Source organism: Cyprinodon variegatus, unplaced genomic scaffold (genome assembly GCF_000732505.1).
Source record: "Cyprinodon variegatus isolate N-32 unplaced genomic scaffold, C_variegatus-1.0 Scaffold119, whole genome shotgun sequence".
Taxonomy (NCBI): domain Eukaryota; kingdom Metazoa; phylum Chordata; class Actinopteri; order Cyprinodontiformes; family Cyprinodontidae; genus Cyprinodon; species Cyprinodon variegatus.
Window position 1 is genome coordinate 1,374,540 of NW_015150572.1, and position 17,291 is coordinate 1,391,830.

The 17,291-nt window shown below is 41.0% G+C and overlaps 2 protein-coding genes across 3 annotated transcripts in view; both read left to right on the plus strand.

The window, feature by feature from the left end:
- The window catches only part of ccs (copper chaperone for superoxide dismutase), a 15,306-nt gene extending 12,486 nt beyond the window's left edge, over positions 1-2,820 (plus strand). Inside the window, exon 8 of the mRNA XM_015375442.1 lies at positions 1,847-2,820. Within this exon, the coding sequence (XP_015230928.1) occupies positions 1,847-2,006 (160 nt within the window). The 3' untranslated portion in view covers positions 2,007-2,820. The remainder of the gene's footprint in view (positions 1-1,846) is intronic.
- Positions 2,821-6,213: 3,393 nt separating this feature from the next.
- Positions 6,214-17,064, plus strand: LOC107085252 (RNA-binding protein 4-like). Of its 2 annotated transcripts, none has more exons than XM_015375483.1 (4): positions 6,214-6,370; positions 10,423-10,775; positions 11,894-12,929; positions 13,029-17,064. In XM_015375483.1, the coding sequence occupies exons 2-4, from the start codon at positions 10,427-10,429 to the stop codon at positions 13,318-13,320; spliced, it is 1,677 nt and encodes a 558-aa protein (XP_015230969.1). In that variant the 5' UTR covers positions 6,214-6,370; positions 10,423-10,426; the 3' UTR covers positions 13,321-17,064. The 2 variants fall into 2 exon arrangements, with proteins under 2 accessions (XP_015230969.1, XP_015230968.1); XM_015375482.1 differs by having other exon boundaries at positions 6,354-6,442.
- Positions 17,065-17,291: the final 227 nt, after the last annotated feature.

Below are 17,291 nucleotides of genomic sequence, written 5' to 3' on the forward strand. Positions count from 1 at the left end.
AAGTCATTTAACTTTCAAATCATTCTGGCTTAAACATGTATCTACATGTACTCTTAATCAGATGATATTGTCCCAAAAGTTAGAAAATTTCTATTGAGTTTTGGGTTTTTTTGTTATCTTATGCAGGCCAGTTAGTTATACGTCAGCCTGAACACCTAAATTCGTCCAATCATATATCAACGGTCATCTGTCAAGCAAATTTTTTCAGTCATAGCATATTGATTGATATGTCGCACCTAATATATGCAGCGGTTGAAATAAGAATCATTTCCTTTCCCAGTGAGTTCCGTCCCAGTGTTTACGGGGATGGACGTCTGTGTCTTCAGCAGGTGTAGAGCTAACAGAACTGGCAGCGTTGCGAGGCAAGGGCTCAAACACGTACGGCTGTAAGCCTTCTACACCAAACCAAGCTACTGCCGCCATGGCATCCTCTTCCACAGCATCTTCGTCCCCGCTTTCCTCCTCTAAATAAAAAATGTAGGATGGAGGAGACTCATCCACGACCTCCGGCACAAAACTCTCCTCTTGCATGTTTCCGCTGTCCATAGCGTTCCTTGACAGTGTTGTTTCTAAGTCACCAATTAATACTTGGTCCCAAAGTAATTTCCCATTGGGAACCTACTAGTACTAAGTGGCTAACTGGTTAGCTAGATGCTTCCGACAAACCATCCACAATCAAAATAGCTTGCAAACCTTCTGCTACAGCAATCCCGCCCCCTTGATAAACGACCAATCAGATTCACTTTATGCAGTCGTGTAAAGTTGGGCACCACTAAGGAAAATTCAGAACTGCAAACGTTGGAATAGCCGTTTCCCTACGACTTTAATAATCGTCCTTAAAGCTCTGTTTCTATTATTATTTGATATGAACATTACCTTCAACATGAAAAAGGTGTGGGCTTAATTAGTAAAAAAGCAAAAAAGGTGTAACATAAACTAACCGCCCCCCCATAAAAACTCCTGGTGAGATCCCTGCTTTAGTGGCATCAGCTGGTTGGGAGGCCACAGAACAAGGCATGATGGAGCTGCTGTGAAAAGAAAAACAGAGAACAACATTAAGTTAAAAGATTATTTACCCCCTCTTCTAACCATTTTCAAAATTGTAGTTTTGATGTCACCAAGAGGCCCATCTTCAAGCCATAATGTTTTCCTCTTTAGTCAGTTTGTAATCTGGCCGTTTCATTTGCTTTCAGACTGATTGCTACTTCCTCTAAAAGTGGCCCTTTAACTACAGATGTAGCGATCTGATACCTGGATCAGATATTAGCTCTGATATTAATACATTTTCTGCATCGGATATCAGTGATTTGATATCAGAGATCCAATCCAACGCACTTTAAATTGAATCGTAACTTATTTGTTTTTTCTGTTTATTTATGACTAAATAATATAAAGTACCTTTAAATCTGTGTTCATTTGTTACGCTTTTTTAAGAATGTTTATGTCAAGATTAAAGCATTCACTCACATGGCCAGATATACGGTCCATTCATTCAACAGTAGAAATGGATCAGCATCTGTTATCGGCCGATACACTCAGCCCAGGTATCGGATTGGATCGGAAGAAAACTGAATCTGTGCATCTCTACTGTTGGATGTCATATTTGGAATCTGCTCCGCTCATAATGGGTTGATGGAGCAAAATGCTGTTGAAAAACATTAAGGATATTGAAAATAATACTTCCGTGGATTATTTGGGGTTTTTAGTGGAAGCTCTTCTGATTAAAATGAACCCTTAATTTTAGATAAATAATGTAAACTATTAATTGTCACATATGATTTGTTTTCTGATTTCTTTCAATGCTATGTTGTTCTCTTATGATAGTCAGTAACTTCTATGTTTGCAGGCTGGCCTGTGGGATCATTGCCCGATCCGCAGGCCTTTTCCAGAACCCCAAGAAGATTTGTGCGTGCGACGGAGTCACGCTGTGGGAGGAAAGAGACCGACCCATTGCTGGGAAAGGCCGAAGCAAAATAAACCCAGAGACACCTGCAGCACACCTCTGAATCTGACAAAAACATGCCGATTGGTGTTTGGATGAAAAGATGGACATTATGTTGACTTTAGTCAGCAATTTAATGGAACGCAGAGCACTTTGTTCCCAAACCACTGGAGAGATTACTTTATAAAAGCCTTGAAACATTTGTGATAAATTTGACTCATCCTGCACAAACAGTCCTGCCTCTTAACATTTCATATTAACCCATGCAAGCATTTTCATATAGCCTCAAGAGATCCGTTTTTAGACAGAAAACACTTGCAGACATCCTGCAGCTAATGCACATTTAGATTAAACTTGGTTTGAATCCAAAAAGGGGTGCAAGTGGCTGGAGTAAAAGATTAAAAAGACAGGAGGAAGACTCCAATTCCAGCTTGAGATGAAGGTCATAGGGGGCTAATTGAGAGGGGGAAGCCTTCAGGGTTGAGTTCCCTGCTGTTCTTTTCAGCATTCAGTATGAAGTTTTTCTTCCAGCTACCTTCAGGGCCTTAAAACCAAGGTGAACTGACTTCTTCTCACATTCCCATTTCTCTTGTCATGTCGCATTTCCTGTGATAAATGAATGTATTATGATAACCAAACTACAGCCCACTTTAGTTTGTGTATATATTTCTTCATGATTAAAAGATCAATATCAGGACATGGTGGTTTGTGATGTGTGTGTAATAAAGTTGACATTGATTTTTCTGTTTCCAAATTGAGCATTTGTCTTCTGTTGCTGATGCATAAATGGGCTTATTGAATGCCCTCCAAAATGTTCTATCATTGTCTTTTTCCATTTGGGTCTGAGATAGAGTCCTTCACAATAACACAGTCCTTGGTGCGTCACTGTGAAGTGAATGAGGACGAATGCGATTTTTCACTATTTTTACAAATAAATACCTGGAAAGTGTGAGATGTGTTTTAATTAATCAAAATTTGAATTAAGAAAGCTTCCAGGAGGGGAAGCGAAACATCTTCAAACCTTGGAAACCAAGTCCAGTGGATTGTTTTTAACTTTTACTGAAAGTTTTAATTAAGCCTCTCCCTAATTTTTTCTTTTCCAAGTGTGAGTTTTTTTTTATTTATTTTTTTATGGATGCCTCTAAAAGATTGAGTTTTTTGTAAATATGTTTTAAAGACATTAACTAAACTTCGTTTTAGACTTTGACTAGGCCGTTTCTCTAAAGTAAGAGTTCCCTTCAACAGGTTTTCTTCCAGGATTTTCCTTCATTTAGGTCAATCCATCCTCGCATCAAGTTTTATGTCAAATGAAGAAATCCATCCCCACAGCATAATGCTGCCATCACCATTTCTCACATTAGGGATGGTAGGTTAAGGGTGACATGTTTCTGGTTTCCATCATATAAAGCTTATTGTATGGGGAAGAAGTTGTTTACATGTAATCTAATCTGACCAGAGCACCCTCTTCCACTGGTTTACCATCTCCTGTTTGGCTTCTGACAAACTAGATCTCTTATATCTTTATTTTAATGGCTTTCCACTTGCTACTCCTCTATAAAGAGCAGCTTTGTGGAGAACATGATCAGCTCGTGTTCTTTCAACAGATTATCATACCTAAGCTTTTGATCCATACACCAGCAGCAGTGGGATGTGTTAAATCGTCAGGAACATTGTTTTAGAACATAAACCCAACTTTACCCCTGACCTTTCTTTGTGGCCTTCACAAAAACAGCTGTACACTAACCATAGGGTTATAGGAATAACAAGGGGACATGTGGGTGCCTTTGGTTTCTGTGGGTTTTATTAAGACGGAGTAAAAAGAATACAAGTAAACCTATTAATCATTACTATGTACTACTTTGTGTTGCTATAAAACCAGGATCCAACAGGGGCCGGTGTCCCTGGCCCCTTTACTGAAACATACGCTACAAAAAAATATATATAATCAAGTAATTTCTTGATATAACTGTATTCCCTCTTGGTTTGAGCAGGTATGTTAGACAATTTGCAAAAAGAATGAGATTATGTTTAAATTAAAAGAAAAACCCTTAACTCATTCAAATGCATGTATGTATTTTTTTAAGAGAAAAAATAATTTGGCAGATCATAATTATCCATTTGAATTAAAGACAAATATGCTTATTTCAAGAAATCCTTCTTCGTTTGGATCAGTTTTTGCTGCGGTGTATTAATAAACAAGGTAATGACAGTGATACATGCTGACAGAAGGAACTGCGGCCGTTTTGTCCCTTCGACCATGGGCAGAGTTTTTGGGGGGCGGTTTTAATTTCATTATATGAAACATATAATGAAATTAAAAATGTATATGTACTGACATCTTAAATAAAATACATGGTAGTATGAAATTAATAAGAATCCTAGAACATTTTTGCAATAGATTTATTTTTCAGCAATCATTTGACATTGTGACACTGACCACTATTTCCGTCCAGTACTTGGTGGTTTCCCTCTCAGCATTAGCCTGATAAACCAGACTAAATGTGAGATTAAATGTGTAATTTAGTCTGGCCCTGATGAATGAGACATCGGAAGATTGTTGATGAGAACAACCCCTTGTTTTTCAAACCATGTCTGTGCCTATTGGCCAACGCTCTGACCAATGAGCGCAACTGACTGTGACGTAGGAAGCATGACAGAAAGCTGGTGGGGAGTGTAAACAAACAGCCTGTGATGTGAGCAGTGGATAACTTGTAGTGATCATGGAGTTGGACTATTGTTGTCGTTTGTGCAAAAAAGACATGTGAGTAGCCGGTGTACTGAACCACTGTACACAACTTTTCCGAAGTCCAAATCAACCGTTGTCAGCGTCAGAAAGATTACAGAAAGTTGGAGTGAACGTTTCGATTACACACGAGCTTGTACAACGTTGTTGGATAGACTGGAAAGAGATCCACCAATTTATTGGAGGTGGATTGAAAACGAGGTGGAAGCAGGTGCCCCTGCAGAACAAACAGCCACAGAAAAGAGAGCTTGGGGGGTCTACTCCCTTGAAAACACCCAGAGACTTGAAGAAGCTCCACCACCACACAGACAAGCCAAGGCTATCTGTCGCTCTTCCGCGGAATATATCGGAGGTACGTTGACATTATCAGTAAATAATTACGACCTGTGATGGCAAATCTATCTGCTTAATTTTCTAACACAGTCGCCGCGCAGCTTCGTCGTCACGCCCTCAAAAGCCCGTCCGCTTTGCATCCAGAAATTCAAAACACATCTCTGCATTGTGATTGGCCTGCCAGTTCTAGGGCCTTGGGCATGGATCGAGGCTAGACCAAACTCTCAGGCAAAAATTATTTTGGCCACTGGCAGGTGAGGCTAGTTTACTAGGCTACCTCAGTTGCGTAATAGCCTACAGGTGCAGCCTTATGTGAGTGCAAACTGCAAATGGATATCCATCCTTCCATTTTCTGACACGCTTAATCCCGAGTGGGGTCGCGAGGGGTGCTGGTGCCTATCTCCAGCTGTCAATGGGCAAGAGGCAGGGTACACCCTGGACAGGTTGCCAGTCTATCGCAGGGCAACACAGAGAAAAACAACCATTCACGCACACCTAAGGAAAATTTAGAGAAGCCCATTAACCAAACAGTCATGTTTTTGGACGAGTGGGAGAAAGCCAGAGTACCCAGAGAGAACCCACACATGCTCAGAGAGGACATGCAAACTTCATGTAGAAAGACCCCGAGCCGGGAATCGAACCTGGAACCTTCTTGTTGCAAGGCAGCAGTGCTACACACTGCGCATCCTGCAAATGGATATTCAACTTTTTTTTTTTTTTTATAAACGTCCCATGAAGCAGTCTGCCAATGCAAAATATTATAATTAGACTGATTACAATATTTCACATTGGCAGATAGTTTTAAGCTTCAGATCAGATCAGGTTTTTATTTATTTATTTTTTGTTAGATCAGCAGTCTGGAACCTTTTTTTTTTTCTATTCTCTCTCTCTCTCTGCGAGTCCCCATGAAAAAAAAAAAAAATCTAATTTGGGCCCCCTTGTAAATTTTGTTTAGAAGCGCCACTGGGTGTAAATGAGGGATATATGACTATTTTGGTTCAATATTTAATACATAATGTGGTATATTTTGTACAGTTTCTACTCCATAGATTCTTAGAATGAGTGTAAAGTGTCTCTGCTCTCTAATTGCCTGTATAAATCATGTCCTTCCTACTTGTTGCTCCCCCCATGGAGCCCAGAGCAGCGGCTGTTCGCCATCTTTTCCCACTGCACTAGATGTAATTAACTAAGCCATCTTCCAGGAGCTCTCTGTGTGTTCTTGGGTTATTTTCCTGAGGATTCAGCATCCTCCAGAGTGCAGCAGCCCTCCCTCCCTCCTCAGCCTCTCCAGCAGTATGCCCGACGCTCAAACGGAAGCAGGCGCTACCATTTTGAAACACAGCACCGCTAAGGTAAGATGGTAGACCCACCAGCTCACCAGCGTCATTAACCGTCGGATTATCTTCAACTAAACACAAAAACCGGTAACGGAACCCGATTTGGATGAAATAAGATGTGTTTTATTTAATCAGGGCGTTTAGGAACAGACGTTCTGTGGTCGTGTTGGGTTCAGGAAGCACTCCGTGCTGCACCGCACGCGCTCCTGTGCGGAATAAAAATACGATTGTTAATGCATTTCATCGCTCTCCTAACAGAAATAACGTTATTTTATTAAATATAAACCCATATATGTGAGCTTCCTGGTTATCCGAGTTGAGCTAAACGCCCTTTGACGTGATATTCGCGTTAATTGTTTATTTCTTGTTAGCTTTTAGACCAACGGCAGCATCCCTGCTGCTTTCCATTCATAGCTAAACCTCGACGAGGAGACCGTTTTTTTTTTTTTAATGTTTCTGTTGGTTTTTAATTCGCCCGAATAAAGGCGGACAACGGCTGTGAAAATATTGTTTACTCAGCTTCGTGCTGCGTCATCAGAAACCGTGTTTTACCACAAAGAAGCCAGTGTTAAAGCAGCAGCCATTCTGGTCTGCCTCCCAGTAAACAGAGAAGGAGAACATGTTCATTTAGAGGAGCAGGAGGAGGTGTTTCTTTGTCAGGAGCAGGTTACTAGAGACTAAACCAGAAAATAGAAATGTCCTCTGGTTTCAGGTTCCTCTTTGCCCTTTTGATTTACAGCCAGCCATAAAAAACAAGTTGTTAGGAGTGTAAAAAAATATATTTAAGGGTAGAAACTGTAGCTATTATTAAGCATGTAGTTAACATGTTATGGTTGATGTCAGGAATTTGTGCATAAAAGGCTTTTCTTTAAGTATAATGGTTATTTAGAATGGTAGAGGTGGTTATTACTGTGAATCCAAGCAGACTTTATAAACCTGCTGAACTCCAGCTGCTGTGTTTGCCTGTCTGACTCAGAGCTTTAAAGGTGGCCCTGCCTCCCTTATTAAACCTAGGAAATCACATCTCTGCTAAAAATAGATGAGAGAGAAAATAGATGAAAAAGAAAATTGTCTCCTGCTTTGTTTAGTTTTATCTGGGTTTTTATCTTTGGAGCTTTTCATATAGGCAAATATGTGGTTTCTTTAGAAATTTGCATTCATTACTAAAAGGGAGATAAGAGGTTTGTTTCTCTGATTTTGCATTTATCTAAGTGATCTTAGCATTTTTTTTTCTTTTTAAGCCGATTAAAAAAGAGTTTTATTCAATATTTCATCTCAGTTAAATGGAAAGCAGTGTTTCTTTTATCGAGGTGGAATTGAGGAAATATACTTCTAATGTGTTTCCTGTTTGAAAGCTACAATGTGTAATGGTTTCATTGATTTACAGACAGAAATGTAATTTAAATTACGTGTGTTATTTAATATCATCTACAAACTGAAAGTGTAAATCTTTATGTTATAGTTGCCTTAGAGATTGCCAGTTTTAGGCTACGTTCACAATGCAGCCTGAAGTGACCCAAATCCGATTTTTTTGCCCATATGCGACCTGGATCTGATCATTTCATGGCTGTTTGAGCAACACAGATCCGATTTTTTTTCCAATCTGACCCCGGCCACTTGGCTATGTGGTCCTGAATCCAATATGAATCTGATCTTTTCAAATGCGACCTGTGTCTGAACGGGCCAGGTCGGGTTCAGCCAACCTGAACGTCATTAATGCCCGACAAAGGTCACTATTCTGCGTCTTGCTATGAAGAAGCAGCAAGAAAAGCAACAACCATGGCAGATGATGATGCGGAGAGCAGTATTTATGTTTAAACATATTGAAAAAATAGTGTTTCTATGGTTGGAAAAGACTGCTAGATGTGCGCCGGCACTGCCATCCATGTTTACTTCCGGAAAAAAATAGCTTGCTGGCCTGTGACATCATTGCGTCCTCTACTGCGCATGCGGGAAACTTGTGTCTTATGACTGCAGTTCACACAGGAGATCACATACAAGTCGCATATATTTGGAAATATGAACGGCAACACAAAAAAAATTTGGATTTCACAAAAAAATCAGAATTGAGCATCAAGGCCTGCAGTGTGAATGTAGCCATAATTACAGAGAAACGGGTCATGCATTTTTGCAGGCAGACATCTCTGTGCTACGGCAGCTCAGAGCTGACAAACTAGTGACTGTAGAGATTGCCATTTTGCATGTCCTATAAACGAAGATCCAATTAAAGAATGACAGACATTTCACTGAAAATCAAATATTTATAAGGAGAGGGTTCTCAGATCGCGTACCTTTCATGTTCAGAAGATTATCCTAATGAATCTTACTGTTTCAACTTACAAACCTTCACATACATCTAGAACCTTATCTGTCCTCACATTAGCAGCATTACAGACTCCTTTAACAGAACTTGATGTCGATGAGTGAACATTGATGTGTGATAACAGCATAACAGAAAACAACTGCATAAACAGCCAATTAGTATTTACTGTGTAATGTAGGACTGAAATGAAATGAAGAGGAACCCCATGAAATGATGCATAGGTCCTAGCTGTTTGTACGATATTTTTAAACTTCCATCTTCAACTGTGCACTTCTTCCCCCTGTGAGATTGCACCGATATATAATACATTGATCCCTTACCATTAAACTAGTCAACTTAATTTCCCCATAATATTACAGTGATTGCAACAACCTATGGCAGGTCGTTTTGACATTCGTTAGTTCATCTAAAAAAAAAAAAAATGTATTATTTATATTTGTAATACATTTCAGTCTAGGTTTATGAAACATAATTCTCACTAGTACAATTTAGGGTTGTCACGATACTAAACTTTTCAACTCGATACCGATACTTAGTAAAATATTTGATACTCAATACCATTTTCGATACCACAAGAAAAAGAAAAAAAAGACTAAAATTCAACAGAAATATTTTTTACATTACTAAAAAAAAATATAATAAATAAAAAAAACAATAAGAAAAATATTATGAGGTTGTATGCTGTGCACAATATTAAGCAAGCTTGATAAAAAAACTTACAAAATTAAAATTAAGTGTTAATTCCTTTGCTATGTTTTGCAGACATAACAATGACACTGGCCAAACCAGTTAAACAAAAATAATTCTCAGCAGATGCACCTGTTACAAAAAAGTCTGAAACTGAAAAATGCACAGAATTATTCAATCACACAGTGTTCAGAAAGTGCATTTTCCACTATTCTGCACTTTAGATGGCTGTATCGATACTTTTGAAAATGAGTATTGTATCCGGATACAACGTTTCAGTATCGATACTTTTTTGATAATCGATACTTTTGACAACCCTAGTACAATTTTGTTTTTGGCATTCTGAAATTTAGAAAATCTGTAATTACAGTTCTGTCTAGGAGTTTGATATGGATGAGGAAGAATTAGATTTTAGTGATCTACAAATGGAACAACCGAGAGCAGAGTGTTTTTAAGAAATGTGAAAACGGGCTGCCATGACGGACTTCATATAAACTTAAGCATTATCTCGAGCAGAAATCTTCTCCTGCTCTATCTCCTTCTCTTTTGTAGTTGCAGAGCTGTTGCTCGTTCTTTTAAACAGATTCTCCACTTCTCTTTTTTTTTCATTTCTGCAATAAAATCTCTAGTTCCAGTGTTGTGAAATAGGCACTTCCTTTTGCCTGTCGTCATGGTGACTCAGCAAATCGGGGCTCCACTGATAATGCCTTTTCATACTTCTTACGCACCTGTTCAACTCTTAGTGGATCTACTAAGATTTGATTAAACTGACTCACAGCAGCCATTGTGAAACCGAAAATTCAGTTTCTAACCTCCAGCTTGATCAATTCAGAGATGAGTATTAGAGTCTGAGTTTGTTATACCTGCTTTGCGAAACATACCTCAGTACACTTGTATACATAACAAACGGAGGATTTATAATAAACCTTCAAAATGGCTAAATTTAAATCTGCTAAAAATTGGCACCTAGCTGTTACCAGTTAGTGTAATCCAGTTTTGTTTGTTTTTTTTTTGTTCTAACATCATTAAGTCCCATCATCCCCATGTTTCTTTACAGGGCCATGGACAAGAGCCACACAGTGAAGCTCTTTGTGGGAAACCTGGCTCTGGACACCACCCAGGAAGAGCTGTCAGCCATTTTTGAACCTTATGGCCAGGTCGTCAGCTGCAGCGTGCTGCGGCAGTTCGCCTTTGTTCATCTACAGGGCGAGGGGGCTGCAGATCGAGCCATTCGGGAGCTCAATGGGAGAGAGTTCAGGGGACGAAATCTGGTGGTGGAGGAGTCCAGGGGGAGGCCGTTGCACTCCACCAAGGTGTTTGTTGGTAATTTGAGTGGGATGTGCACCACTGAAGACTTAAAGCAGCTGTTCCAGACATTTGGGAAGGTTCTTGAGTGTGACAAGGTCAAAGGTGAGCACAATACCTTAAAGATTATTAAACTTTTATTTGTAGATTTCGTCCAACTTTGGACTATTTTCATTCCTTTTTAAAGTAGTTTTTTTCCCTAATGTTCCTTAATGTGTTATAATTATTTTGTATATGTTGAAGGTGTTGTTATTCAAAGACCTGTTGGTAAAGCATTTATACACAGTAAATCTAACCAGGGGGATATTCAAGATGGTTTGGAGACCTTCTTTTTAAGACTGGAGTTTGCCAGACTTCTTTTTTAGGTGATCAAAACTCCCATCTTAATTTTGACACAACATAGCATGACTTCTTAGTGTGGTTTTCTTTACTTATCGAAGAGATAGACTTCATAAAATACCTAAACAATCTATTCTGTCTCATGATTTATAGTGCTGGATAAATTTTTCAATCCTTTAAAATCCCCAATAAGTTTTCTTTTTTTATCTTCATTAGTTTGGCCTGAACAGGTGATTGGATTTGTTGATCTATTAGTCACTGTCTGAAGGTTTGTAGTGAAATTGGCCTTTTAGGTGTGGATCATAAAGGGACAGCGGCTGAAAGTATTGAAGCCGAGAGGAGAAACAAAGAGCAATAAAAATAGAGAAAATAAACTTTTTTTATATATTAATCTCTAAAATAATTTAATATCCATCGTCTTTTAAAGTTGGACTCGCTGACTGGTACCTGTTTTTTGCAATTAAGGTTTTTTTTGTGACATTATCGGTTGGGATGCTCAGATTACCAATAATGAACTAGTAGGTTACATACATTTAAGGCTTAAACATGAAAAACATTGACATTAAGTTTCGTTTTATTAAGTGTGCATAACAATTTAGCACCAAGCTGCTGTTGCCTTGATCCTGTTTGCTCTGGGCACGGGAGACAAACACTGCTGGAAAGAGACCCTGAAGTGGACTAAATGATGCTATGCTTCTTTCAACATGTTTATATCGAATATTTTAGATGCATCCAGATATTTAATTTTGGCCTGATATCATTATCAGATTAAGACATCCCTAATTATTAGTCATGTCAGCGACATTCTTCATTCATAGACCAAGCAATAAGTACATGTTTTTTTACCACGTTGCCGTGTCTAATTATTGTTGTTTATTTTGCAGGCTACGCCTTCGTTCACATGGAGAATAAGGAAGATGCTCTTCAGGCAATCGAGGCTTTGCACGGTACGTCGTTTAAAGGCCGGCCGCTGTCCGTAGAGCTATCAAAGGTCCAGCCCAGCAAGCAGACACCCACTGGGAAGATCCCATGTGTTAACTGCGGGAAGCAGGGCCACTATGCTGGAGAATGTCCTGTGGGGAAGCCGTCTTTAGAGCAGTACCAGAGTCAGGCCGCGGTCTTGGCTGCTGCTGCGGCTGCAGCCGCCGGCCTGCCTCTGCAGGTCCAACAGAGCGTGCACAATTCAGTCTACAACACCTCCACCTTCGACCCCACTTATGCAGCTCTCACCGGCATCACCACAGGCACACGCACTGACGGAAACCCGGTGAATCCAGCCGTGTATGGTGCCCTCGCCAGCCAGGTGTATGGTGCTAATGTTGCCAATCAACTATATGGGAGTGTGGCAAACCAGGCAGCTTTGACATCAGGTGCCACACAGATGTACGGCTCGGTGGGGCCTAATATCTACGGCCAGGTGGCCGCATCGCCTGCAGCTGCTGCTGCCGCGGCAGCGGCCGCTGCTTACACAACTCCAGTTTACACCCCGACTGTCGCCAACCATCATTTGTACCTGGCAGCTGCTCCTGGAATAGAGATGCAAGCAGCCGCTTCGGTGAACCCCGCTTACTCTGTAGCTTCGGCCATTTACGGCGCTCCCGCACCGGCCTACGCTCACATCGGCACCATGGGAGCAGCAGATCCCACCGCAGCCCTGTTTGAGGCTGCCAGGCAGGCTCATTACTTCGCCCAGGGTCAGCAGGTCGTGGCTGACCAGCAGTCGGCCGCCGTGGCGGCAGCTGTGGCCAAGTCTGGAGAAAGAGACCGCAGTCCCTTACGCCGGTCGGCACCTCTTCTGCCGGACCCTGTGATGAAGCCGTTTATATACCAGAGGGCCAAACCGCGCAGACCTTTGCTCCCAACACCAGCTGGCCGTGCAGCGGAGGAGGCGGCAGAGGCAGCAGAGGACCCGATGGCCAGGTGGGACATAGCTAACGCTGATTTATCATCAACCTTCAGTGTCTTCTCTAAAACCTCTCCCTTCTATCCCTTTTGACTGTAATCGCTCTTCTGTGCCAGGTACTACGCCGAGTACTACCAGCAGCTGCAGCAGTACCCTCAGTTCCAGTACGCCTACCCGTCGAGCACAGTGGCAGCCATCGCCGGCATGCAGGGAGTCCCCGCCATGTCTGCCCAGCCAGTCGCTACGCTGGAAGCCCTCAGGCCAGTGGTCCCCACCGCCGCTGCTGTGGCAGCTGCCATGGCTGCGCCCAGGGTGTATGAGCCGCCGTTGCCGCCGCCTACACGCAAGGAGGCCATCCTCCACCGCCCCGAACTCTCCCTTCACACGCCTGAGCCCCCCTTCCGATAGTTGCACTCAACTCTCTGCCCCTGCCCCTCTTTCCCCCTCTTTGCCCTGATCCCCTCACCTCTACATACCTTTTCCACTCAAACTTGACCACCTGTGTATGTGTGTCTGTGTGCGTTCGTGTGCCTGGGAACTGGCTGGGGGTGGGTGGAGTTGAAACCGAGGGCCGCTGGGCTTATTAACTGGCTTTAGAACCGCTAACCTTGGTCCAGTTTGCATAACCACGGTGCAGCTTTGAAGACAGGCCTTCATCTATTTTTATGGGCATTCTTTGAGCTTTTTTCGTTTCGCCGTTTTCTCGTGCCAGTCTCCCACCTTGTGCCAGTATTAGACTGACCGAGTCAGTCGTTTCCTTTGCCTTTATTTCCGCAACACCAGTTATGGTTTCTAGGGCCAAATCTCCAGTAAATCACATCAGCCATTCTACGTAGGCCTAGACGATCAGGTAGGGCAGCTAATCTGAAGCCTTTTTTCGCCTAATGCTGATGAGTTTAGATTTGATTTGTTCTCAGAAGGGAGGTCGTTCACACAGATGGTGTACCGGCTGCATTGTACCGTGTCCAACAGAACCAAGGTTAATGTATTGTGGGGGAGTTTTTTTTTTTTTGTCCTGGGTGCGACGTGGCTGCTGTGCGTGTGATTGTGTGAGATGTGCTGGCTCCTGACTCATCAGCGCACAAAAGTGCAGCTAAGACTGCACTTTGTAGAGTTAAAAAAAAAGAAAAAAAACGTAAAGCACAGATATACGTACTGTAATGTTTATTGGTATCTATCCTTGCCCCCCTCCTCTGAATCCCATTCTCTCCTTGAATCTAAAACGCTGAGAAGACACTGCTTCACCTCTTCCTCCTCCTAACTACAGCTGCCTACCTCTTACTGTAAATCTCAGTGTAGATTGTATTTTGTTCTGTACTTTTCCACACATTTCATCCACCGTCAGCATTTGAAGCTCTTTGTAAAAGCAGTCGGGAGACTGGGTAGCTAAACTTCATTTTCTTTTTAATGTATAGTATTCGGTCCTCTTTCATGTTCAGAGGCCTTTTAAAACAGCAACAAGTGTAAATAGTCTGTTTCCATCGTTCGTTTACATGTGAATATAATTACTTTTAAATAGGAGAAACGATGTGTAACCATTGAAAGAATTAACTTTGAAGTGCATCCTTTTAGAAACCAGGATTATATGTGACAAGGTCATTTTTGTGCCTAAAAGCCTTTAGTGAAGTGCATTAAGTGGAGGAATCTCCCATTTTTTTAAGTGCTTTTATTTTCCTTTTTGAGTCATTTCAAGTAACGTAAACGGGAGCTCAGAATCCAGAGGGCTACAAGTGGTTAAGCTCCCACTCCTGTTGCAGGTCTGTTTTTATCGCAAATGGTTTATAAAAGCCACAAAAAGCGGCCCTCGGGGGTTCGTTATAAGCCTTTGGTTTTTAAGCAGAAACAGCAGTGATAGCACCAATGAAGTGAGAGATGGGGCAGTGTCTCTCAGTGGCCCCCAAAAACCATCCAACCCTTTCTTCATCTGATACCGTTTCTGCTTCATATCCTTACTCTGAAAATGTATTAAAGTAGGTTGTAGTTTACTTGGTAAATCTACAGTTCCTCGTGGAAAAAAAAAAACCATTGCCATACCCTTGTAATTTAGTCAGTTTTATAACCATAAACTTCTATGTATTTTATTGGAATATATCTGATAAACCAACACAAAGTTTGACATAATTGTACCTATAGCTCCACCCATCTTTTTTTCATACTCCAAACAGCTTTTCTGCCTTGAATAAGGAAAAGCATGCCCACAGCATGATGCTCCCACCGTTAGAATGTATCTATTTTATAGCATTTTGCAGATAGGGCAAAATGTTACGCACCACCTTTCATATATGTGCTGTGTTCCTTTGCATGGCTTCTTGCAAACTGCAAACATGACTTCTTATGAATTCCTTTCAACAATAGCTTTCTTTTTGAACCTCTTTCATAAAGAACAGTTTTTTATTTTGTTTGACTAATAGTTGTTTTACCGACAGATTCTCCCACCTGAGCTGTGGCTCTCTGCAGCTCCTCCAGAACTACCATGGGCCTATTGGCTGCTTCTCTTAGTCCTTCCTATTAGTTTAGGTCGATTGCCATGACATATGAATGTTAAACATCTAAAGCCGGGGTCAGCAACCTTTGTGAAGCTAAGAGCTACTTCATGGAGTCAAACGAAGGGCTACTAACACTGACCTATGAACTGGAAGTGTCAGCATTCACCTAAACTTGACGTACGATAAGCAGATTTGTAGATATTGTCACTTTTAAATCCCCAAAAATGCAAGTGTGATTGAAAACGAAAAGGAACAAAATAAAATATAAATTTTAGACGCAGCTCACTGGTGAGTTGTGCTATTTTTAGAAGATGATTGATTGGTCCTTAAGGGAACTGCATTGGTGACCCCTGATCAGAAAAGATTTACTGATATTACTACAGGTGCATTAAGTTATAAGCTGGCTTTCCAATTTAATTGGTTGGCTTTAAATTTTAAAATTCCAGTTTTGCTCCACTTTATAATTATGTTCTACTTTGTGTTGATCTATCATAAAAAAGTAAAATTTATTACATTAAAATTAGTGGTTAAAAGGTGAAGAAAGTATAAGGGGTATAAATAGCTTTGAAAGGCGCTGTAGATGGAGTTTACGGCATTATAGTTAGTTAGAACAACCTGAAAAGGTTGATTTAAACGTGTTGATACTTTTTACATTGATGCCAAAGTCCTGAGTGGCAACTTTTATCTTGATTTACAATCAGTACGTTTTATTTTATTTGTTGTACCTGCTGTTTAACAGTAGACCGACGCACAAACAGAACAGACCTTCTGAAATCACCCGACTGCCTCATCGTTCCCCGCCTCCCCTCTCCTCCTGTGGGTTTTTCTTTAGTGGCTATAAGTGACTTTTGCATCTCAAAGTGTAATCTTTCAGTGTCGTATATATACACACATAAACACATATATATATACATATATATAAAAACATACCAGTTGCATCCTTTGTAGAATTATGTGGTTTACAAAAAATTATTTGATTGCCATGTGTTTTGTTTTTTTAGAGAAAAAAAAAAGTATTTTGATTTAGTCTTTTTTTATAGAACGGTGGAAAAAAAAACATCAGCATGCCTTTTACTGAGAAAATGTATACTTTATTATAATGATATGAATAAAGAATGTTTGGCTGACTACTGTGGTGAAAGAAAGCAAAGGGTTTGGACATTTCGCCTTCTTCTTGTTTATGTTCCTCTTCACTATCTGTCTCTCTTGTGTAAAATGACCACCGGACCCATTTGACTGGGGATCCAGGGGGAGGCAGGTGTAGATGCTGGCCCAGCTTTGCTCACTTTGGTCAGGGTAAGTGTGGATAGGAGCTCCTTCCTCTCTCCAGCCTCTCAAACAGGAATGTATAGAAAAATCATTGCTTAAAAAAAAAAAACAAAAAAAAATAAATAAATAAATTTGACTTCAAAGCATCTATAGATTCAGTAAAACTGCAGTAATGGCTGGGGAGAGGCTCACAGATAGAATGGCCTGGGTGCATTTTGATCTGTGGAGCAGTCCCTCTCTTGGGGTTTGATGGGTGTGCGTCTGGTCTGGTCCAAGTCTGGTCTCTTTCTCCCTGCTGCACCGAATTCTCCCCTTTTCGTGTGTCTCTGTGTTCAGTAAACTCTCAGACCTGCATGTGTGATAATCTGTAATTCTGCCCCAAGGTAAAACACAGAAAGAAAAAAAAAAGCCCAACTCCACAGTCCAGCTCTGAACTAACTATCTCAACTGAATTAGGTCACCATGCTACCTGGAACACGGCCTCGCGTGAACCATGGGGACGACTTTTAGCGCGACACGCCACCGCAGCGGAAACTTGCTGTCTCTCTTTCTCTTCACCAGCAAGGTAAATCGACTTGAATACAACAAAAAGAAATGACAGCACTGACCTCTCTTCTCCCTAAA